This window comes from Pituophis catenifer, unplaced genomic scaffold, assembly GCF_029215685.1.
Source record: "Pituophis catenifer annectens isolate HBS135680 unplaced genomic scaffold, rPitCat1.0.hap2 SCAF_6, whole genome shotgun sequence".
Classification (NCBI taxonomy): domain Eukaryota; kingdom Metazoa; phylum Chordata; class Lepidosauria; order Squamata; family Colubridae; genus Pituophis; species Pituophis catenifer.
Window position 1 is genome coordinate 81,437,053 of NW_027256886.1, and position 24,509 is coordinate 81,461,561.

General features: G+C 41.2%; 1 protein-coding gene across 1 annotated transcript; it reads left to right on the forward strand.

Annotated features, from left to right (window-relative positions):
- Positions 1-24,509, forward strand: WNT8B (Wnt family member 8B). The gene is made up of 6 exons (XM_070944902.1): positions 1-68; positions 12,276-12,309; positions 13,695-13,833; positions 16,972-17,097; positions 18,921-19,063; positions 23,949-24,509. The coding sequence occupies exons 1-6, from the start codon at positions 1-3 to the stop codon at positions 24,507-24,509; spliced, it is 1,071 nt and encodes a 356-aa protein (XP_070801003.1).

The window sequence follows — 24,509 nt, forward strand, 5'->3', positions numbered from 1 at the left end:
ATGTTTTGTATTGGCTATTATCCAGGCACCTTGTTCCTTGTATCCTTCTTCCATCTCAGCCACCCTTGGTGAGTAACCAGAGTTTTTTTGCTTTGCTCTATAGACAGGCTAACAGGAACAATTGTGCAGAATTAAATGCTTTTGTTCTTTGATGCCATTCATCATGAGCCCTTTATTGAGGTCAATATTTTGATAAATCAGAGGAATTCAAGAGAATTACTTAGAAAGGTTGTGGACTTCTCACTTTCAAGACAAACCATTCGCTAATCTGGATATCTTCTTTATTGGAAAGTTTCCAAGATGCAGCATTCACCAAGCTATAAATTCATTTAATCTCTTTTTCCATATATTTGGACAAAAAGTTTAGTACCACTGATGTTGTAAAGAAGCCATTGAAATCACAACTTGTTAGACTAAGAATTGAATTGTAGGGGGAAGATCAAGCATGATAAAATATATGTTTCTGCAATTTCATTGCATTTCTTAATCTAAGAATGTCTAGTTTGTTTTTCATAAGTTTCCAGTTATCGTTCTTAGAAGAATGATCCAGGTAAACTGGATCATTCCAAGAAAGCAGAGAGTCAATTCAGTTGATTTTGTTTGATTGGAATAAAAGTATTTTATTGGAATATTTTTATTGAAAGATTTTTCTGGAAAGGATGTCAAAAAATAAAGAACCACAATAAAAAAATAATAGGAAACATATTATCTTTCATTGGGCAATTGTTCACATGTGTAAGTTCTTCTAAAGAAGTAACACTGCACTTATCATAAGTAAAATAAGTTCATTGACAGAAGTCCTTGATTGTCCCTTCCTATCACTTGATATTGTTTGCTATCCACCCTTTTGAGGTTTAACTGCCTGTCTATTGGGAGAGATCAGTTCATTACAGATTCTGTTGCCAAGCTGTCAGTTCTTTGGATTGATTGATTGATTTTATGCCATCAAGTTGGTGACGGTTAAATACTAAACTTTTTTGGCAACTTAATTTAACAGTGATTTCACCACATACTAAATATAAAAGCATGCAAAACAATCTTTTTATTTTTAATAAGACTCCAGAAATTATTATTATTTTTAATCCAAGTTTTTTATTTTATATTATTTATGCACTTTGATGCATGAATGATGTGATACCTGAATATCATACATTTCAATACAAATAAACATATTATTACACACAATTGTTACATTTCATTTCGTTTTTTCATATTATTTGCACATATCTTTTACTACCACTCTTCAGTTCTAAATCTTTTTCTTACTCTTTCATATTGCTTGATATATTAATATATACATCCCATAGTTCCCTTCTTATTTCTATCTCTATTTTAACTTTCCCTCCTCCAATCACCATCATATTCAAAGACGTGATAATAACATTTCTTTTCTATTCCCTACTATTGTCACATATAGTTTTCCTACAATACATTCTTTCATTTTCTGATCACCCATTATTTAATTCTAACATATGTTTATGCTTGTTTAATAGTACTATCATTCAAATTCTAATTTTCCAATTAACACTTAATTCTTCTTCATAGCTCTGTTCATGTTCTTTCCAATCCTCCTGTCCATAAAATTCTACTATTTATGAAATTATGATAACAAGAGAAATAAGCAGCAATCATGCATTTTAAGCTCAATCTACAGTTCAAGAGAATTTTGTGTCAATACAGGAGAATCCACCATACACAGATGCACAACTGTTATCAGCTTAAGGACCATCCTGGTCACAATGACATTTGTACTTATTATCCTCTAGAAGAAGCATTGTAATTTACTCTGTACAGTGCTGTCCTTGAACAAAACTTGGAAGTTACAGCTGGAGCAAAATGCAGCTGCCTACCAGAAGAGAAATGCTGGGGGAGAGGTGCTACATTGGCTGCTAGTTGATTTCTGGTCTGGTTCAAGGTGCTGATAATTCTTATAAAGTCCTTCATGGCTCAGGTCCTTCATTGTTATAGGATCAGCTTCACCATGTAGAAGCTACTTATTGGCCACATTTTGAGCTGAAAAAGCAAGCTGAAGACTCTTCCCCAATTGATCAAAAGGACTAGAAGGGTGAATATACTCCATTTCCGTAGCTCCAGCTTGCCCCATCAAAGCCAGGCACATCCTTCTCTTTGAATGTTTCTGAACTTAGTTAAGATACGATTCTTGCAGTAAGCCTTAGATATAGGCAAGGCGATATATTGGGAGTATTGTCTTTTGTGCTGGCTTTTGTGTGATTTTATTATCTTTATTATTAATTCTTTTTATGGATTGTGTATTTGGAGTTTAAATAATTGTGTGCTTTTGATTAGGATTATGTTTACATTTTAACAAATGAATAAATAAATAAATGTTGAGGGCCATATTCTAGAAGGAAAGGAAAGGAGTTTTTTATGGGGAGAAGTGACGGTGTTAAATCTTGATAAGGCTAAAGGCATCCATTTATACCTTAACTCCCCAAACTGCCAACAACAGTAAAGAGAGCCAACATTCTGGATGTCATCTACTTGTTGGGCAGGGTCTCCTGTTGTCTATCCCTGACCTACAAAATTGAAAGAAATTCCTCGTGTGTGGGATACATAAAACTCTTGTGCTTAACACCTGCAAACTTATGCTTTGGAAAGTCGATAAGGTGAATGCTAATATTTGGGGAAATTCTGCTGCTGCCATCTTTGCTGCAAACAGCAAAGTGTACTTGAACTGGCCATGTTTTTCTGGAGAAGAAAAAATTGTATAATAGAATTTAGAATAACAGAGTTGGAAGGGACGTTGGAGGTTTTCTAGCCCAACCCCCTGCTTAAGCAGGAAACCCTGCACCACTTCAGACAAATGGTTATCCAACATCTTCTTAAAAACTTCCAGTGTTGGAGCATTCACAACTTCTGGATGCAAGTTATTCCACTGATTAATTGTTCTCACTGTTGGGAAATTTCTCCTTAGTTCTAAGTTGCTTTTCTCCTTGATTAGTTTCCACCCATTGCTTCTTGTCCTGCCCTCGGGTGCTTTGGAGAATAGCTTGACTCCTTCTTCTTTGTGGCAGCCCCTGAGATATTGGAACACTGCGTTCTATTCTATTCTATTCTATTCTATTCTATTCTATTCTATTCTATTCTATTCTATTCTATTCTATTCTATTCTATTCTATTCTATTCTATTCCATTCCATTCCATTCCATTCCATTCCATTCCATTCCATTCCACTCCACTCCACTCCACTCCACTCCACTCCACTCCACTCCACTCCACTCCACCCTACCCTACCCTACCCTATTCTATTCTATTCTATAAGAAATTTGTCCTTTATCTGTCACTTCAAAACGATGGACCATTTTGTGATACTTGGGTGTCTGAGTCTCCATCCAGCTAGCAGGATGAGTTTTAGAAGCGCTTCCATTGGCAGTCCTGTATGCCTTGTCCATAGTTGATAGCTCCTTCTTTCTGGTTATATACAATGCGGGCCTTTTTATGGCAGAATAATAAGTTTCTCAGCAGTGCTTAAAAGTACCTACAGTAACATTTTGTGGTGGTAAACAGGGGGGAGGGGGAGACGGTATGTCTGTCTGTTTGTGTGGGAAGGCTGGGCAACCCAACTAACTAGAGCAACTCAGTCTGACCTCACCCATTCATTACCAATGGAATCCATCCTGATAAACTCCATCTAGATTACATATTAATTCTCCAATCTTTGTTACCTTAACAAATAGAATGGAATGACTCTGTTTTGGGATTTACTGCATGGACTTCAATGGTGAGTTGCTCCAGGTTCTGTCCGGTTCTTTAGAACTGGTAATAAAAGCGGCAGGAGGCTCCGCCCACCCGCCCGGATGTCATAATTGACGATCTGCGCATGTGCAGAAGCTTCTGTGCGTGCGCAGAAGCGCACACCTGTGCTCCCATTGCGAACCAGTAGTAAAGGTAAGTAGAACCCACCCTGATGGACATATAGCTATATTGCCACACTAGAAAGTAGCTACCATATAATTTAATGCCTTCCTTATGATGTGGATATCCGCCAAATGGAAAAATGGTTATTCAAATAAAAAGTAAGATCAGGAGTCTTTATCCACTCATGCTTGTGATCTCAATTACCCCTTTAGAATAACATTGATCTTTTCTTTTTTTTTTTTAAAAGATTCAATTTAGTCAATGCAGATAAGATTTTATTGCTTGTTTGTTAACTAATTTGATTTTCTTTGGTCGATGGTTGTAATCTACCCCCTCCCTTCCTCATAATCCATTTATGAATGAATGCTTCTTAAATAAATTCTTGAGTTTATGGAACGATATGGAAGAATTTGATTCAAAGTGTGTCAGTGCTCAGGTTAAGTCATGCTTGGAACCTACCCTTCAACACTCTACTAAACTAAAATTTACTCAGACAGGCAGGGAGTCGGATTCCTGTAGTTTAGCTGATAGGAGAACAATGCCACTTCCCTGTGTTCTGAAGGAATGTGTAAACAGCAGGAATTCAGAAGAAACGTATCATAGATTTTCTCCAAAAATATGGCCTGCCAAAAGTTGAAGGCTTTTTAGCATGGTAGCATTATTTTGTAGCTTGTCTTCTTTGTGATTGAAGGATATAATACAACTGGTGTAATACAAACTACAATTGTTACAACACAATATACATAAAGGTAGATTCAACAAAACCAAAATATGAAAAGTATCAACTCAACACTAATGGCATCTCTTTAATAAATATATCGTTAATCAAAACCTTTATGAAAAAAGGTAGACTGTAAATGAATTTCCCCAAGTGCTTTCCTAACATATTCTTATAGATAATGAATCTAGGAAAACATACCTCGTCAAGATGGGGAGCAAATTAATCAGCGGGCAAATTTTGTGCTATTTTTAAAGAAAAAAAAAGTGTGTGTGTGTGTCTGTGTGTATTTTAGCAAATTAGTGAAATTTGTAGCCTTTTTGGTAGAGAGAAAAAGAATGAAACTTTTTCCTATTTTTAAAATAGAAATATCTGGTATAGTTCAATGAAATTAGTAAACCCTGAGGAGCATTTCAAAATAGGATAATAGCCATAGGAATTGATAAAATAGTCAGTCTTTCAATCATACAATTTCTAGACGTGATTCTTGTGATTTTGTCTGTCTTACTACAATAAATTGTATTGTACAATTTACACAGATGCAGTATTGCTTCAGAGGTTAAAGGTTGTCCCTTAAAAAGTGTTTAACCAGAATCAACATCTTCCTCGAACGGTTATCTGGTATTGCCAACAAAAAGCAACCCCTTCCTCCCTCCCCACCCCAAATCTGGAATAATAAATTAGATATGTCTAATATTAGGGACACAGTGGCTCAGTGGCTAAGACGTTAAGCTTGTCGATCAAAAGTTCGGCAGTTCAGCAGTTCAAATACCTAGTGCCGCGTAACGGGGTGAGCTCCTGTTACTTGTCCCAGCTTCTGCCAACCTAGCAGTTTGAAAGTACGTAAAAAATGCAAGTAGAAAAATAGGGATCACCTTTGGTGGGAAGGTAACAGTGTTCCGTGCGCCTTTGGCATTTAGTCATGCCAGCCACATGACCATGGAGACATCTTCGAACAGCGCTGGCTCTTTGGCTTTGAAACGGAGATGAGCACTGCCCCCTAGAGTCGGGAACAACTAGCACATATGTGCGAGGGGAATCTTTACCTTATGTCTAATATTTGTCTCTCAGTGAGAGCTAAACTGGAAAGAATAAATGAGAACCATGAGTAGACTTAATTTGGGACTCACTAAAACATTATTTAATACTATTACAATACCCTAATAATATTTAAAGTGCATTTTCGCAGGGAATAATAAAAAAAGCATGGCAGTTGTAGGATGAAGCCAGTGAGGTTATTAGCATGTCGGTAAATGATTAATTATATAATCCTAGAACCCTAGCATAGCAAGGAGTCATGAAAGCTGCGGAGTCCAACCCAACCCCCCTTGCTCCATTCACTGCAGGAATTTAAATGAAAGCATCTCAGACAGAAGGTTGTCTAGGCTCCACTTAAGCACCTCCAGGGAAGGGATGGCCACTGCTTCTCTGGATAATTGATTCCTCTGTTGAACTGCTCTTAGGACAGTAAGGGAACTTTCAATCAGAACCTGCTTTTTAATACTTTAAATCCAGCTTGGGAGAAGGAAAGCAGGTCCTGATCTCCTTCTATGGGACATGTTTCCAGTAATTTAAAAGAATGTTCATCACTCCTTTCTCAAGACTAAATATGGCTAGGTGCTTCTCCATAGGTCTTGGTTTCTAGTCTCCAGATTATTTTATTTTATTTTATTTTATTTTATTTTATTTTATTTTATTTTATTTTATTTTATTTTATTTTATTTTATTTTATTTTATTATTTTATTTTATTTTATTTCATTTCATTTTATTATTTTATTTTATTATTTTATTTTATTTTATTTTATTTTATTATTTTATTTTATTTTATTTTATTTTATTTTATTTTATTTTATTTTTTATTTTATTTTTTTCATCAAGCATATGTAAGATTACAGATAAAAAGTATAAATGTGATTGTGAATATATGAAATGTATAAACATGATTGTGAATACATGAAATGGATACAAATAAATGGGGACAGTGGGACAGGGACGGTAGGCACGCTAGTGCACTTATGCATGCCCCTTACAGACCTCTTAGGAATGGGGTGAGGTCCACGGTAGCCAGTCTAAGGTTAAACTTTTGCGGGTTTGGGGAAGAAACCACAGAGTCAGGTAGTGCATTCCAGGCATTGACCACTCTGTTGCTGAAGTCATATTTTCTGCAATCGAATTTGGAGCGGTTTACTTTAAGTTTGTATCTATTGTGTGCTCTTGTGTTGTTTTGATTAAAGCTGAAGTAGTCATTGACAGATAGGACATTATAGCAGATAATTTTATGTACTACACTTAGGTCAGACCGAAGGCAGCGTAGTTCTAAGTTGTCTAAGCCCAAAATTTCAAGTGTGGTGGCATAAGGTATTCTGTTGTGAGCAGAGGAATGGAGAACTCTTCTCGTGAAATATCTCTGGACATGTTCGATTGTATTAATGTCCGATATGCAGTGTGGTTTCCAGACAGATGAGCTGTATTCAAGAATTGGTCTAGCAAATGTTTCCTATGCTTTAGTACAATATTATCAGAGAAGAAGCTATGCAAGATTAGGTTAACAACTCTTAATGCCTTTTTGGCAATGTTGTTACAGTGGGCTCTGGCACTTAGATCATTAGAGATGAGTACTCCAAGGTCCTTGACAGAGTGTGGGTCATCTACAAGGTCGTGTCCATCCAGCTTGTATTTTATGTTCTGATTTTTTTTTGCCAATGTGTAAGACATCTTTATTATCCTTCCCCAAATCCTCCTTCATTTTATCTGAACCCCTCTTAAAGTACGATGCCCAGAAGTGGGGAAACCACTTGAAAGTGGAATGATTTACTTCTCAGAATTTGGAATTACTTTTCTGTTGATGAAGCCTAAACTAATATTTTCTTCTTTGGTAGTCGTATATTTTTCTTGGCTCGTGTTTAGTTTTCAATCAACTACAATTCCAAAATAAAGTATTTAATTTATTTTTTAAAAATATTAATAGCCAGTGTGGTTTTCACCCATCCCATTCTTTATCTTTTTTTTCCCTTAAATGAAGCACTTCTATCAAGTTTCATTCTATTACTTTCATCCTCTTTTCCCAATCCATGGAGATTGTATTTCATTTTAAACCTGACTCCTGGGATGTTAGGGTCTCTGTGGAAATGGCCTTGACTGCAGCTGGCTAGGATATGTTTTGTTTTGACTGAGGTGCGAATTCCTCGGTGCAGCTGTGAGGCGTGATTTCCCATCTCCCTGCCTATGGCAACTTGGGAGCAGGTCAGGAAAGCTTCACGAGTTGACACCTAGTTTGTGTCCACCTCATTAGTGGGATATTTAAATTAGGATATATAATACATATATAATTCCCATAGTTTTTTTTTCAAATGAGATAAAATTAGTTTGGCAAGACTTGCCTTTTACAATCCATACCTATTTTTGGTAATTGCCACCTGTTCTTGACAATCTCCTCTGCAATAGAGGAATACACGAATCCTCCTCAAACACATGGGAAGAACAGGACTCTGTTTCCTCTTCTTCTCCATGCGCCAAGTAAACCAGAGAAAGTTCTCCTTCTCCTCAGCTCCACATGCTTCATGCTACCTCCTAAGCCAGCAAGTCTAGATCTGCAAAGGAACCAGGTAAGGGGAGATCCCAGGCAGTGCTGTAGTGGAAGCCCTACATGCATCCCCCCACCAGAAGTGGTATTCAGCCGGTTCGGACTGGTTCGGGTGAACCAGTAGCGATGACGATCAGTTGGCCCCGTCCACCCGCCTCTGCTCTATCTTGTCCTTTATTTCCTGCTTTGTAGCTCATCTCAGTTGCGCGGCACAGCTGATTCCCCCCCCTCGCTGTTCTACTTCCCGTTGCTGACTTGGAAGGTAAGCAGCTGAACTTCTAAATGCTCCATTTTCAGCGCTGAGCACAAGTGCCTTAGGCGTGCTTGCTTGCTCACCGAACTGGTTGTTAAACTGGCAGCATTCCACCACTGCTCCCCACCCCTTTCAGCATTTTCAACCTATGATCACCACTGGACTGTCACTCCCTAAGCAAAGCCTTCCATATATTAGCATTTCTCCTCTTGCACCATCTAAACACCACGTGGTGTTTTTCAACCCCAGCACCTTTAAGATGTGTGGACTTCAACTCCCAGAGTTCCCCAGCCAGCATTCAATTCTTCCCATTACAGAATAATTCTCTGCATTTCTTTGTAACATTTTTTAAGTTGCCTCTTAGAATCATTAACCACCTATTTATTTGTATATCCATACTGTATTACTCTGAGTTCAACATTTTAAAATGTTTACATTTACAAACATAGAATGTTTTCCTGGAACAATTATTCCAAGATCTTTAAAAGATTTCACACACCAAGGCATTCTCCATACAAAATTCTCCATAGAGAATTAAAACTTTGGAAAATACAGGAAATATAGGAACTTACTGCAATTAATTAAGTTATCCAATTATTGGGCTATGTCAATAAACAATGTTATAGAGCAGCAGTGTTAAACTCAATTTCATTGAGGGCCGCTGTGGTTGACCTTGGGGGGCGGGGCGGCTGGGCATGGCCAACTAGATGAGTATTACCAACTGGGTGGGTGTGGCCAACTGGATGGACATGGCATGATGCTGGCATGTTTTCTCTTTGCATTGGGTAGACCTGTCCGAAGCCATGCTGGCCTGATCTTTCCTCTTCACATCGGGTAGATCAGGACGGCCCTGCGGATCTGACCACATCGTGGGCCTTGAGTTTCACACCCCTGTTATAGAGGAATGCTAATGAACCATGACATATTATCAGCGCATAACATTTTGTGTTTCTCCATGACATAACCTCAGCCAGGGATGGGTTCTACTTATCTTTACTACTGGTTCACATCATGCCCGTGCATGCACTTCTGCGCATGCGCAGATCACTGATGATGACATCCGGGTCCATGGATGGAGCCTCCCGCTGGTTTTACTACCGGTTCTTGCAAACTGGTCCGACCCGGGGGCAACCCACCACTGACCTCAGCATATAATAATTTAACTCTAGCTATTCTTAGGTCAACTATGCCTTTTAATTGCCTGACAGGGCAAACAATGCTAGCTGGCTGAAGAATTCTGGGAATTAAAGTCCACCCATCTTAAAGTAGTTAAGATTGCGAAACATCAATTTAGGCTAAGTGCAAGAATCCAAATTGCAGAGTCTCTGATATCTCCACCCTTCACATAAACATTTAGTGAAAAGAAGCCCCCATCCCAGGAGTATCTGGTCCCACTGCTGCATGACTCTTATTATCAGAAAGTTTTCTGTAGAATTCATTTACTTCTCTTAAACTCAAAGTTGCTATATTCTAGTTATACATACATTCAGTTGCAATGTATGGTTGTGAAATTTGTACCACAAGGAAGGCTGAATGTCAAAGAATTGAGGCCTTTGAACTATGGTGCTGGAGAAGACTCCTGCGAGTCCCTTGGACTGCAAGGCAATCAAACTGTCTAGTCCTAGAGGAGATCAACCCTGACTGCTCTTTTGAAGGCCAGATCCTGAAGATGAAACTCAAATACTTTGGCCACCTAATGAGAAGGAAGCACTCACTGGAGAAGAGACTAATGCTGGGAAAGATTGAGGGCAAAAGAAGAAGGGGACGGCAGGGAATGAGGTGGCTGGATGGAGTCACTGAAGCAGTCGGGGTGGACTTAAATGGACTCTGGGGGATGGTAGAGGACAGGAAGGCCTGGAGGAACGTTGTCCATGGGGTTGCGATGGGCCAGACATGACTTCGCAACTAACAACAACAACACATTCTAGGGACTGTGGTTGCCAACAGATGGGCTCGTAATTAATGACCTCTACCCATCCAGCTTTTGTTAATTAAGGCTTTCAGAAAGCACTTTTGAGTTCAAGGGGAAAGAGTCACCAGTCCTGGTCGTCTTATGCCACATGGAGTATTCTTTGCTACTACAAAGGACAGCATGGATCAGGCCAGTCTGCTACAAGGACAGTCTGAAGTAGGTCCACAACTTTTCTATACTAGCTACTGTAGGATTTCTGAGCTAGCAATGTTAAGTTGTTGTTATTTTCTGTTACAGAGATCCAATGGAGTGGATTTCTTTTCCAGATGTTTATTAATATTTACAACAGACTATATTTTATGTTGCATCTTATTTCTTCTACATAGTCCCAGTATTTAATAATAACAGGCGTTTGTGCAGGTAATGTTGCTTTAGTCATTTTGTTACAGTAGAATTTATAGAATGAGAAAGGACTGGTTGTAAATTTTGCAGGAAGGGCTCTGTTCACTAAGGAACTCAATGAATTACATAATTAGAGGGAGCAAAAATTCTTCATGCAATTGTACAGTCTTGTTCTTCCTGTATGAATGTGATTTCTTTGGTCCCAGAGATTTAAACATTTGAAGTAAAGAACTGTTCCTTGGTTATATGTAGCTATGAATTACTACCTGCATATCTGTCCTTTCATCCTGTTTTTCTTAATTTTCTGGTCACTTTTTAGAATAGAATAGAATAGAATAGAATAGAATAGAATAGAATAGAATAGAATAGAATAGAATAGAATAGAATAGAATTCTTTATTGGCCATGTGTGATTGGACACACAAGGAATTTGTCTTGGTGCATATGCTCTCAGTGTACATAAAAGATACATTTGTCAAGAATTATAAGGTACAACACTTAATGATAGTCATGGGATATAAATAAGCAATCAAATCATATTAGGAAACAGTCAGAGGTGGGTTTCAGCAGGTTCTGACCAGTTCTGGAGAACCAGTAGCAGAAAGTTTTAGTAGTTCGGAGAACTAGTAGTAAAAATTCTGACTGGCCCCGCCCCCATCTATTCTCTGCCTCCCAAGTCCCAGGTGATCGGGAGGAAATGGGGATTTTGCAGTAACTTTCCCCTGGAGTGGGGAGGGAATGGAGATTTTACAGTATCCCTCCCCTGCCACGCCCACCAAGCCATGCCCACCAAGCCACACCCACAGAACCGCTAGTAAAAAAAAATTGAAACCCACCACTGGCAACAGTCAATATAAATTGTAAGGATACCAGCAACAAGGCTACAGTCATACAGTCATAAGTGGGAGGAGATGGGTGGTGGGAACGATGAGAAGATTAATAGTAGTGCAGATTTAGTGAATAGTTTGACAGCGTTGAGGGAATTATTTGTTTAGCAGAGTGATGGCGTTCGGGAAGAAACTGTTCTTGTGTCTAGTTATTCTGGTGTGCAGTGCTTTTTGTTGTTGTTGTTAAAAGACTGAACCAAATAGTTAAAAAGCTGTGATTTTTCTGTGTTGTGCATTACCATACCTAGTACTCCTCCAATTTTTCCTCATAACAACCCTGTGAGGTGGATTTGGCTGAGAGAGAGAAAGAGAGAGAGAGAGAGAGAGAGAGAGAGAGAGAGAGTAATTCAATTTTTTTTTTTTTGTAAATCCAGGCCTGCTTTCAAAAATAAAATAATTTTTTAAAAACCTCAGGCATTCATTTCTCAAAATTTGATGAGGCTCTAGACCAGGATAGAGAGATTAGTCCCTACAAGCCTTAGCTAATGGGGGGCAATTGTCATGTGTGATGAGGTGCAGGAGGGAGATCTCGGCAGGTTGGCCAGGAGGGGTGAAGGAGGGGGATGAACTGGGACACTGCAGTGGAATTCCAGACATTCCCTTTGCTGCTCTCCATTGATGAAGACTTTTCTCCCTTCCAGGTCAGTGAATAATTTCCTGATGACTGGTCCCAAGGTAAGTGCATTCCCTTTGATCTCCATTCCTAATTCCGAGAAGCATCTGGACCTTGTTCCTTTCCTCCTTCCCAGATTTTGATAACTATGTGGCTGGATATTTGCAAGCTAAACTTGACTTGCAGAAAGCAAGAAAACGGTTTCTACTTTTTTTAAAAAAAATTCCTGCCCTAAAGGAGAGAACCCTGTGTAATTATTTAATTAGATTAAATTGTGGACAGGTCTGTGCCATTAATCCTTTAGCGGCAGCAGGAAAATTGGCTTGTAAACGGTAATAGTGAGATTGGCTCTCAACGGACACATTGTTATGCACAACTCAGAATCTGGTTGCTAAATGGTGTTAATTTAACAGAATAGGAACAGAATTACAGAGTTGGAAGGGATCCCCAACTCTCTGCTCAAGCGGGAGACCTCAACTTCTTTATAGTAAAAACTGTCCTTACAAAATACATGGCTTGCCCCAATAATTAATGCTCCGGATAATTCAGTGTAAATTACTGTGATTCATGTATATGGGTTTGTTCAACCCTAGCTACAGTAGGTTGCTCATGGGAGCTTGGTGTTTACACTATGTGATGTTGGCTGAATTAAACTGGGCTATCAGATGGTTTTTATTTGGCAGCCTAGTACTTTCATATCAGTTCTAATATGCTTTGGTTGGTATCTGTACCCCATTTTAGATCTCTAGCTTCATAAAGCCCCAGGTTCCTGCTTTTTCCTTCATTGCATCTTCCTAGAATAGAAATAGAATAGAAATAGGAAATAGACTTTTTTTATTGGCCAGGTGTGATTGGACACACAAGGAATTTGTCTTTGGTGCATATGCTCTCAGTGTACATAAAAGATACGTTCATCAAGAATCATAAGGTACAACACTTAATGATAGTCATAGGGTACAAATAAGCAAGCAGGAAACAATATCGATATAAATCGTAAGGATCCAAGCAACAAAGTTACAGTCATACAGTCATAACTGGAAGGAGATGGGTGGTGGGAACGATGAGAAGATTAATAGTAGTGCAGATAATTAATAATAGTAGCAGCATGTTTTGACAGGAGAACCTTCAAAGCCAATACTGTACTGTTAAGGAGATTGTAAAATTCTTCAATGAGATATTTGGTTAAAAATTGACATCTTCTGAATATATTTTGGTTAGCTAATAGTTATTTTTTAAAAAAATCTTCTTAGAGGAGATGCTTGGCGCATCATGAGCTACTCCCTGCTTCCTGAGTGTAGGGAGTACTCATCCACCTCCCACTCCTTGCCCATTGCAAATGTACCTCATACCAGCGTTTTGCCTAAAAATTGTTTTGGAAAAACGGGAATGTTGATGATTGTAGCCATTTTCCCAGAAGCTCCTTGTTTTGACTATCCTCCCCTTCCAGGCATACCTCATCTACTCCAGCAGTGTTGCAGCTGGTGCACAGAGTGGCATTGAGGAATGCAAGTTCCAGTTTGCTTGGGATCGTTGGAACTGCCCCGAGAGAGCTTTGCAACTCTCCAGCCACGGAGGCCTTCGCAGTGGTAAGAAAAATGATAGGGGGGACTACTTCCATTAACCATTGTCGAAATGTGAATCAGCCTCATTCCCCCCCTGGGGAAACTGTAATTAATTAGAGGTGAATGGATCTTGTCTTCCATGGTGTATACTCTCAAAGAAAGAAAACCCGAAGTATATATTCTAAGAAACATTTTATTATAAAAGTACAAAACTAGCTAACTACATCTTACCGGCAGTTATCTCAGAGACGGGCAAAGGAAGAAAGGAAAGTTAGAAAAGAAAAAATGTAGACATGCGCAGTAGTCCAATGTCTCACAAGACCAGTCTTATCTCAGCTACAGATAAGTTCCTGGGCAAGCTACTGTAGGTCTTAGAATGGAAGCTCAGCTGGCAAACACTTAACGCAGTGACGGCCATGAACCAATTATATTGCATTTCTATTATATATGGTATGATATTTCTTTGCTGGAGCCTGATAAATAAAATAAGAAGTTGCTTGCTACTTCTTGGGTATTGTTATGTCCTACAGGTGTGTAGGGAAGCTGCGTGGCTCATAATTAACATATTATTTTAATTTCAGTTTTGGTCGCCATGATGTAAAAAAGATGTGGAGACTCTAGAAAGAGTGCAGAAAAGAGCAACAATGATGATTAGAGGACTGGAGGCTAAAACATAGGAAGAACGGTTGCAGGAACTGGGCATGTCTAGTTTAATGAAAAGAAGGACTAGGGGAGACATGATAACAGTCTTCCAATATCTCAGGGGCTGCCACAAAGAAGAGGGAGTCAAGCTATTCTCCAAAGCACCTAAGGACAGGACAAGAAGCAATGGGTAGAAACTTTTAAATTTTTAACTTTGGTATTGGTATTGGGCGGTGCACTTGGCTGTGCACCGCCCTGAGTCCACCAGGAGAAGGGCGGTATACAAATTTAAATAAAATAAATAAATAAATAAATAATCAAGGAGAGAAGCAACCTAGCACTAAGGAGAAATTTCCTGACAGTTAGAACAATTAATCAGTGGAACAACTTGCCTCCAGAAGTGTTCCAGTGAATGCTCCAACACTAGAAGTTTTTAAGAAGATTCTACTTACTTAGAATACTGCATCCCATTTTGGTCGCCGTGACATAAAAAAGATGTTGAGATTCTAAAAAGAGTGCAGAGAAGAGCAACAAGGATGATTAAAGGGCTGGAGGCTAAAACATATGAAGTGGAACGGCTTTGCCTTCAGAAGTTGTGGGTACTCCATTACTTCAACTGAACTGAATTGAACACTTTATTTGGTCAAGTGTGATTAGATACACAAGGAATTTGTCTCTGGTGCAGAAGCTTTCAGTGTATATGCAAAGCAACAGAACAATGATAATCATAATAATGCAAATAAGAGGGGGAGTAAAGAAGATAATAGGGTAAATAATACTACAGCCATATTACATGGGTAAATAATGGAGGATTTTTTAAATAAGAGACTGGAGAGCCATATTTCTGAAATGATATAAGTTCTCCTGCTTGAGCAGGGAGTTAAACCAGAAGACCTCCAAGGTCCGTTCCAACTTTGTTGTTTTGTAACATTAAGTAATTCCAGTGGTGGGATTCAAATAATTTAACAACCGGTTCTCTGCCCTAATGACCGGCTGGGTGGGTGTGGGCATGGTGGGCATGGCCAGGGGGTATGACAGACAGCACTCGGCCTCCTGCACCTCCCTAGGCACTGCCCCCCTACCCCCTGCTTTGGGCCTAGGAGGCCTCCCTGCACTTACCTGGGAGCCAAATTGGGGTGCGTGGGGACTCCTGGAAGGGGTTGGGAGGGTCCAGCCAACAAGTTAACTTCCAGTTTGCCTGAAACAGCCCGAACCGGCTGAATCCCACCACTGAGTAATTCCATTAAAAATAAATATTGGACTGAACAAGCACTTAACTGAAGGAAGCAATTACAGAATTACAGAACCTAATAAGCATTTGTTACATTCCGCATAGTTCTGCCACTCTAGAGGGCTTGAGAGTAAGGCCTGTTGAGAACTTCCTTGCCCACTGCTACCATCTTTCTATAAACTACTGCCAACTGAAAAGAGCCTGGTGGTGCAGTGGACTAAACTACTGTTAAAGTAGTATTTAGCTGCCAGCTGCCTGCAATTACTGCGAGTTCAATTCTCACCAGGCTCAAGGTTGACTCAGCCTTCCATCCTTCCGAGGTAGGTAAAATGAGGACCCGGTTTGTGGGGGCAATAAGCTGACTTTGTATAAAATAGAACACCGCTTAGGGGGCCCCAAAAAGCCCTACTAAGCAGGTATATACAAAAGTATGAAGGCTATTGCTTAAAAGCATTGTAAGCCGCGCTGAGTCTCCGGAGAAGGGCGGCATATAAATCAAAACTAATAAATAAATAAATAAATAAATAAATAAATAAATAAATAAATAAACAAACAAACAAACAAACAAACAAACAAACAAACAAACAAACAAACAAACAAACAAACTAACTGTCAGGGAAGGAGCCGACCAGCAGATTTTTCAACTATTTTCTTCTGACCTAAAGCCACTGATCTCTCTCTCTCTCTTTTTTAAAACAAACTGGGAAAACCAATTACATATGAGCAGGCACTTAATGAGGCCACTGATAATTTAGGAATGGCGAACTCCTATTTCTTATTTTAGGTAAAATTGTGCAGGATAAGACAAAATGTCAAAAATACCCTTAAAATATTTTCTTCATTTTTTATTTGAGCTGCATTAAAGCAGCCTGTGTGCATTAATGGGAGCTAATTCTTTTTTTAAAAAAAATACTGTAAACCACTATTAAGATGCTGCTTTCCCACAGTTTTATATAGACTAGACTAGACTAGACTAGAATAGAATAACAGAGTTGGAAGGAACCTTGGAGGTCTTCTAGTCCAATCCCCTGCTTAGGCAGGAAACCCTACACCACTTCAGACAAATGGTTATCCAACATCTTCTTAAAAACTTCCAGTGTTGGAGCGTTCATTTAACAATCTATTTCAGGAAAATTATTTTCCTCTCAGATGAATCCTGGACTGGACTTCCAATTGAAAATGAAAGCATCTGATAGATTTACAAAGCTAAAAAAAAATCATAGATTCTGCTGTTTTCTCCTAAACTGCAGTTTCTTTGGCTAAAAAGCTGTTGTGTCATTATTTCACAGCTAACCGAGAAACCGCTTTTGTTCATGCAATCAGCTCAGCTGGAGTCATGTACACATTGACACGCAACTGCAGCCTTGGGGACTTTGACAACTGTGGATGTGATGATTCTCGCAACGGACAGTTTGGTAAGAAGTAACCTCAGCAGCAAATTTTCCTCTCCATGTAGGGCCTTTCTCCACTCACCTCTTGCCATACTAAACTTCTTTCTAAAAAAATAGAGGGTAGAGAACAACTGATGTATTTTAAACATGGATGACACACTCAAAAGCCTTTAAAAGAACAAGTGCAGACAAAATGTCTTCTATTTTCATGGGGTTTTTTTAGAACTTTTCCGTGAGGAGGAACCTGAAAACAGGTGATATTTATATAGCTATGCACTGTGGTGGAGTTCAAATAATTAAACAACCGGTTTTCTGCCCTAATGACTGGCTGGGTGGGCGTGGCCATGGTGGGTGTGGCCAGGGGTGTGTGACAGGCAGCACTCGGCCTTCTGCATCCCCCTGGGAGCAAAAATGGGCCGCAGGGGGATGCCTCCCCTTCACCCCGTTTTCGTCCTATTAGGCCTCCCTACAGTCTCCTGGGAGCAAAAGCAGGCTGTGCGGAGGGGGGGCCCTGCGCTGCACCCCCCTGACACCCCATTTTGGGCCTACTAGGCTTCCCTGCGCTTACCTGGGAGCCAAAATGGGGTGTGTGGGAACTCCTGGAAGGGGAGGGGAGGGCTGGGGCCAGCCATCAATTTAACAACTGGTTCACCCGGCCCGAACCGGCTGAATCCCACCACTGGATGCAGGTATCTTATCCAAGTTATACCCCCCCTCCATTCTGGGCTAAAACCCAGTAATGATAATTCTTTTTTTATGCACTAAAGCCGCACCTTTTTTCTCCTATTTACTGGCTTGATTAGTCAAGGTATTTCCACAATGTAGGGCAATAAAGTTATCAGATGGTTGCTCAGATCAGGAGATGTTCTTAAAACATGGAAAAAGATCAGACACCTGCGTAAGAAGAAAAAGGAAATGAACTGGTATAGAGCCACCATGCCCCCGTTTGAATGCTGTGAAAGGCTGCCAATTTATTGCTGCACTAACTAAATAACTAAAACTTAAAATAATATCCCAAACTTTGGGGGAGGGGGAAAGGAGAGCCCTCTTTGCCACGATGATTCCCCACCCTACGGTGACATTTTGTGTAAATGAAGTCATTGCCTATTTTTCTTACACGTGACTTGGTACTCTTAGCAGGACAGTAATTCAGGATAAGCCAAAACTTGGAACGGATGGGATTTGGGTCCAGAAGGATGAACATGTATTCTGAATCCCCTGCCTTGAACTCTGGGCTTCAGCCAGATCTGATGCTGTTCTTAGCACCACTCACTGATGGATCCCATTGTTGGAAGAAATGTCCATCTGATTTCAGTTCCAAGTGGGGAGAAAGACACTGGAAACATGGAGGCTGATTGGAAAGATGGTTTATTGATGAACAGGATCACGTGGCTTGAAATCCTGGGCAGAAAAATGGGCAGAGATGCTGAGAGTGCCTGGGTTTTATCCCTTGTGATGGGCTTTGAATTTGAGCTTGTGTTCTGATTGGTTGTCAGACTCCCATGGGGCCATGCAGGGGTAACTTTGTAGGTTGTGTTTTGAGTCCCAGGCTTGGTTGATTCTTGCTGGGTGATGATGTAATGAAAGGGCTTTGGGCAATTCCTACTATGGCTCTGCCTGAAGGAGGTAGATCTTTCTTACGTAGAATAGACTGGCCCAGGCCTTAATGGCCCATTGACAAAGGTGGAGCGGGTGTGTGTGTATGGGTGAGTTTCTGCCTCCCTTTTAGGGGAAATATTCTGTCCTTTTAATATTTCCTAAAATATCTCATTTTCCTAGGAGAGGGGTGGGTGCTAACTTCCTACTTACACCATCTAACAGCCTGGTGACCCGTTTTGTCTCTGCAGGAGGCCAAGGATGGCTATGGGGAGGCTGCAGTGACAATGTGGGCTTTGGGGAAGCCATTTCCAAGCAGTTTGTGGATGCCCTTGAAACAGGGCAAGATGCCAGAGCAGCAATGAATCTGCACAACAATGAAGCTGGCCGAAAGGTAATCTCATTTCCATATACTGCAAGGAGACAAATGTCAGGAAAAGAAAGGGGGTGGAGGGTCAGAGTCTTCAGATGTTTGCTATGTGTCCATGTTTAATGAAGCATTTGGCAGCTGAAACAACCAATTCTGTGTTTTGGGGGAATTTCAGTTACTAAGGATGAAGAAAAAGCTTAAAAAAAAAAAAAGTGGGGTGCTCCTGTATGTGGGAACGTCCTTGGGAGACAGAGAGAAGAGATGCTGCCTAGGGCAGAGGTCACCAACTGGTGGTCCGTGGACCACTGGTGGTCCACAAGTAAGTTTTGGTGGTCCGCAGAAAAATTATTTGCATTTTTTATATTGCACTAAATCAGGGGTCTTCCAACTACGGCCCCTGGGCCAGATACATGCAATGAACATTTGTGTTGCTGCAGAGAGTCTCTCCCCCTTTGGGGTCTTTTTGTGTGGGTCGGAGGGGGACAGAAATTCCAACTTGGGGTCTGCTTCGGCCTCCTGGTGCAGGGCTTTGGGTGAAGGCTGGAGGGAAGCGCCGCTGGTGGTGAAGAGCTGGAGGACCTTGTTCCAATGGGACTGCATCACGGCCTGAAACTGGTTGATCATCTTAGCCCGCTGAGCCTCCAGGCGCCTGTACCTGGCTTTGCACTCCTGCAGGTCTTCCCTCTGCTTGGAAAGCCTATGCTCCTAGTCCTCAGTGAGATGCTTCTGCTGAGCCTCCTTCTCGGTCAGATCCAATTTGAACTGAGCTGTTTTGCCAACTCTTTCTCATGGTGGATGCTTAGCTCCAACAACTGCTTTCTGTTGGGGCCCTAAGGAGCCCAGGCGGGGAGGCGAGGAGTGGCTGGGAGGGGAGGGGTGAATAGAGGCTGGCGAGGTGCCCCTCGATGTGAGTGACATTGAGTTGGCCACGTCCACTCAGTTACATGACCAACTAGCCATGCCCACCCAGCCGGTTATTAGGCAGATCATATTAGTGGTCAGTGGGATTTAAAATTATGAATTTAGTGGTCCCTGAGGTCCGAAACGTTGGAGACCCCTGGTCTAGGGAACAGTCAGATAAGAGAGAGCAGAGCCCCCAGCTGCAGAGTGGTTGGAGCAAAGAGGCTCAGAACAGAACAGACCCTCCCTAAATTATCAGTCTATAAAGATGACAAACGCAGAATTGTACTTTCAAACTTGCAATGTTCTGCTAACGTGGTTTTACAATAAAATAGTTTTAACTTATCTGTTTCACTCTTCCTGTCCGGTGTACTTTGTAAAGCTGATAGCTCCAATGTTTATTCTGGATGTCCATTCGGGCAGAAAACCAACATACTTGTAATGCTACAGTGTAGAGTTGGGCAAGTTGACTGATTCTTGGCTTTGGAAATTCTTTGGCTATGCCGATTGTGGTATGATTCCCAGCTCTGCCAATCACGAAGGGGGCATTACTCATTCTAATGCAGGAGTGGTGTGAGAAATCTTTTTCTTGGGTCACAGACTGGGAAAGTCAATCAATATCTGAACTTTTGCAATGCTTGGAGCTGGAACCAGATTTCCCAAATACCTTGTACAGGAGGAGTCCTTTCTCTTTTCTCTTCCTGACAACTTCCTGCTTTCCTCTCTTTCTTTGCCACGGGGCTGATCCTGTCATTAAGTATCATGAAATCAGAGGTGGGTTGCAGCAGGTTCTGGCCAGTTTGGGAGAACAGGTAGTGGAAATTTTGAGTAGTTCGGAGAACCAGTAGTAAAAATTGTGACTGGCCCTGCCCCCATTTATTCTCTGCCTTCCAAGTCCCAGCTGATCAGGAGGAAATGGGGATTTTGTAGTATCCTTTCCCTGGAGTGGGGTGGAAATGGATATTTTACAGTATCCTTCCCATGCCATGCCCACCAAGCCACACCCACCAAGCCATGTCACGCCCACCAAGCCACACCGACAGAACCGGTAGTAAAAAAAATTTGAAACCCGTCACTGCATGAAATGGTTCTTCCTTCCAACCTGCAACTTAATCCTCTTACGTTATTTTGCTCGCAATGCACAATTCTTCAAAGCAGCTTGCCTCTTTGCATGCATTGATCTCCTATAAGTCAGGAGTGTCAAACTCAATTTCATTGAGGGTCGCATCAGCATTATGGTCAGAGGGAACCACTTACCTTCCCTACCAGTTCGCAAATGTGAACGCGCGCATGTGCAGTGCTCGTACAATATGTCTGGGTGGTTGGGCGGAACCTCCCGCAATTGCCCGAACCGGACAGAACCGGATGAATCCCACCTTTGATTACAGTTGCCCTGAAAGGGCCAGTTGCTTGTAAGAGTAAGACTATGTATCATATTAGTCCAGGAGTCAAGTAATATGTTTCGTATTTCCTGAACAGAAATATGTTTAGCATTTTGGAAAACAAATGCTCAAAAATCATATTTACACATGAAGATTCATGGATATTTTTTAAAATTGCGTACTTAGAAGCAACAATAAACAGTTCAGTTTTGGTTGGGTCAGCCCTAGAACACGAATTGCGTATCTTATCTACAATAGGTATCTTACAAGTGGTGTATCTTTTTTTGTGGCATAAGTTATATATTTATGCTTTTTCATCTTCTTACCTTTTCTTTTTTATAAGAATAATAGAATGTTTTATAAAATGATATAATTCAGCTATACGAATTGTTTTATTAGCACATTCTGCTTTTCATAGTGTGGAAAAACAAAAATACTATGAATTTGAGAAATACGGTAGACACTTTGACCCAAATAACAGGTGGAACTAGGGCAAAAAGTGCATCTTTTTTCTTTCTAGCATTTTCCTGCAAGTGTCTCCTGAGTGTGGATCCTTTATAGGGATGGTATTCACTTACCTTCGCTACTGGTTCGCAGATGTGAGCGCATGCGTAGGGCCTTCCACGCATGCACAGAGCATCAAAAACAGGACGTGGGTGGAGCCTCCCGCAGCCACCGCTACCGGTTCTCCCGAACTGGATAGAACCGGCTGAATACCACCACGGATCTTTTGGTTATGACAGGAATTGACTAACCAGCTTGTCACCCAAGCCTGATGTCCTTACTGCTCCTCCTTTCTCCACAACAACAACCTTTTGAGCTGGATTCACCTGAGACTGAATGACTAACTCAAATCACCCAGGCAGCTCTCATGCCTAAGGCAGGACTAGAACTCCAAAGATTAGAATGGCCCCCACCCTAATTCTCTTCCAAAAGGCGCTGAAGACCTGATTCTGCCAGCGGGCCTGGGGAACCCAGAGCAGGATGGAGCCCTGGGATGGGCTGTTGCCTGGCTAACCAGAGTTATAGCAGTTGCCCTGCTGCTTTGGGAAGCATGCTGGAGAAAGGAGTGGCAGGTACTCTTTCCACCTGAAACCGTGCCCAGGTCTCCCTTGACCTCTTGTTTCTCCATCCTCCATTCTCCACCCACCACCACCACCCTCACTGGTATGTGCAGGTGCTGCTTCTTGCTCAACTAATTTATCAATGATTGAAATATCTTCAAATGTGCAAGAAATGGGCTCCAATATAGGGAATATAAAATAGACGTTCAGAAAATGACTTTTTTAAAGAAATAAAATGAAACAGAATTATCCAACAAAATCTAGTTCCTAGTAACATAGCTTACAGATGAACTGGGTAGTGTGGAAGGGCTGAAGCTCTCTCAGAAGGGAAGAAGACTTGAGAAACAAACTATTTGATATGGCTAATGGACCACTTCTACAGCTCAAGCCTTTATTTGTTATATACAGTAGGGCCAGGCAATTCCAGTATGAGCCTGATCCCCATTTTGCTGGTTCCATTTTTCCATGGCCATGATTTATGTTCCATTCGTCATGCAGTTTTCAAACTGTATACCACCAGTCAGTCTGTCTCCCTAACCTTAATTAGAAGAAATGGTGGGGACCAGCTGCGCATGTGGTTAAATATTTTTGGGGAGGGCTTATTTTTGGAGAGGGCTTTTTTGGGGGAAGGTGCTTATTTTAGTGCTCCAAAGCCCAATTGGGCTTATTATCAGGGGATGTCTTATTTTCGGGGAAACAGGGTAGTAAAATACCATTTGTAATAACTAGCATGACTACCACTTCCTACCATCAAACTGTTTTTTTTTCTAGAGTTAATGTGATAGGAAGGAATAAATAAATACTTGGTTAATCCAAATAATAGCTTTGAAAACTAATCACTGCATTTAGCCTTTCGTGATTTTAATCTGGAGAAAGCAAGCAAGTTACTCATAGCATTGTATAGAAATTGCAAAGCATTTTTGTAGCCAGATGTTAAGACGGATTTTAGGCAAAATCTCAATTAATTCTCCACATTGAATCAAAATACCGTAATTTTTGGAGTATAAGATGCATCTTTTTCCCCCCTAAAAGGGGGTGAAAATTTGGGTGCATTTTATACACCAAATGTAGCCCCGCCCATCCACTGGCCCTCACCCTTTGGCTTCTGCCTCCCAGCAATTTACCTCCTTGCAGCAAGCAGCAAAAAGGAACAGCCCATTTTAGCTTCAGCACAGCCTAATTAGCACAAGTTGATTGTCCGTTGGATCAGCCTCCCAACTCTCAGCTGTTTCAGGCTGCAGGGATTGCCATTGCCTATTGCTGCGCGGGCCTCAGTTGCTTGCTGCAAGGAGGTAAATTGCTGAAAGCAGATTTTTTTTTCTTGTGCTAATCAAGCTATGCTGAAAACAAAAATGAAAGTAAAGCAGGCTGTTTGCTGTTTGCTGCAATGAGGCAAAATTGCTGGGAAGCAGAGGCAGATTTCTTTTTCTTGTTTTCCTCACCAAAAAAGGTAGGTGCATCTTATAGTCTGGAGCGTCTTATACTCCGAAAAATACAGGAGGTACATTCTTGTTCCTTAGTTTTGTTGCGTGACCTCTACTCTGTTGTTGCCTTACTCTCTAGGCAGTGAAAGGAACTATGAAGAGAACCTGCAAGTGTCATGGGGTTTCAGGCAGCTGCACCACCCAGACCTGCTGGCTGCAACTCCCCGAATTTCGAGAGGTGGGGACATACCTGAAGGAGAAATACCACAAAGGACTGAAAGTAGACATACTGAAAGGGGTTGCCAATAGTGCTGCAAGCCGAGGCGCCATCGTGGAAACCTTCAGCTCAATCTCCAAAAAGGAGCTTGTCCACTTGGAAGACTCTCCTGACTACTGCTTGGAGAACAAGACTTTGGGTCTCTTGGGTACGGAAGGCCGGGAGTGTCTGAAGAGAGGCAAGGCCCTTAGTAAGTGGGAGAAACGGAGCTGCCAGCGCCTGTGTGGAGACTGTGGGTTGGCTGTGGAGGAACAGCGAGCAGAGATGGTGTCGAGCTGCAACTGCAAATTCCACTGGTGTTGCGCAGTTCGTTGTGAGCAGTGTCGCAAACGTGTCACCAAGTATCACTGCGTCCGCAAGGAGAAGGGAGAGCAGCATGGGGGCAACCTGCCCTCACGCAAGCTCAGGAGGAAGCAGCCTTAG

Excerpts from the sequence above, each read along its gene's own strand:
- WNT8B (XM_070944902.1), top strand. The coding sequence starts at position 1 with ATGTTTTGTATTGGCTATTATCCAGGCACCTTGTTCCTTGTATCCTTC. Across the intron at positions 69-12,275 it reads TTCCATCTCAGCCACCCTTG|GTCAGTGAATAATTTCCTGA; the intron begins GTGAGTAACCAG and ends TCTCCCTTCCAG. Across the intron at positions 13,834-16,971 it reads CCACGGAGGCCTTCGCAGTG|CTAACCGAGAAACCGCTTTT; the intron begins GTAAGAAAAATG and ends ATTATTTCACAG.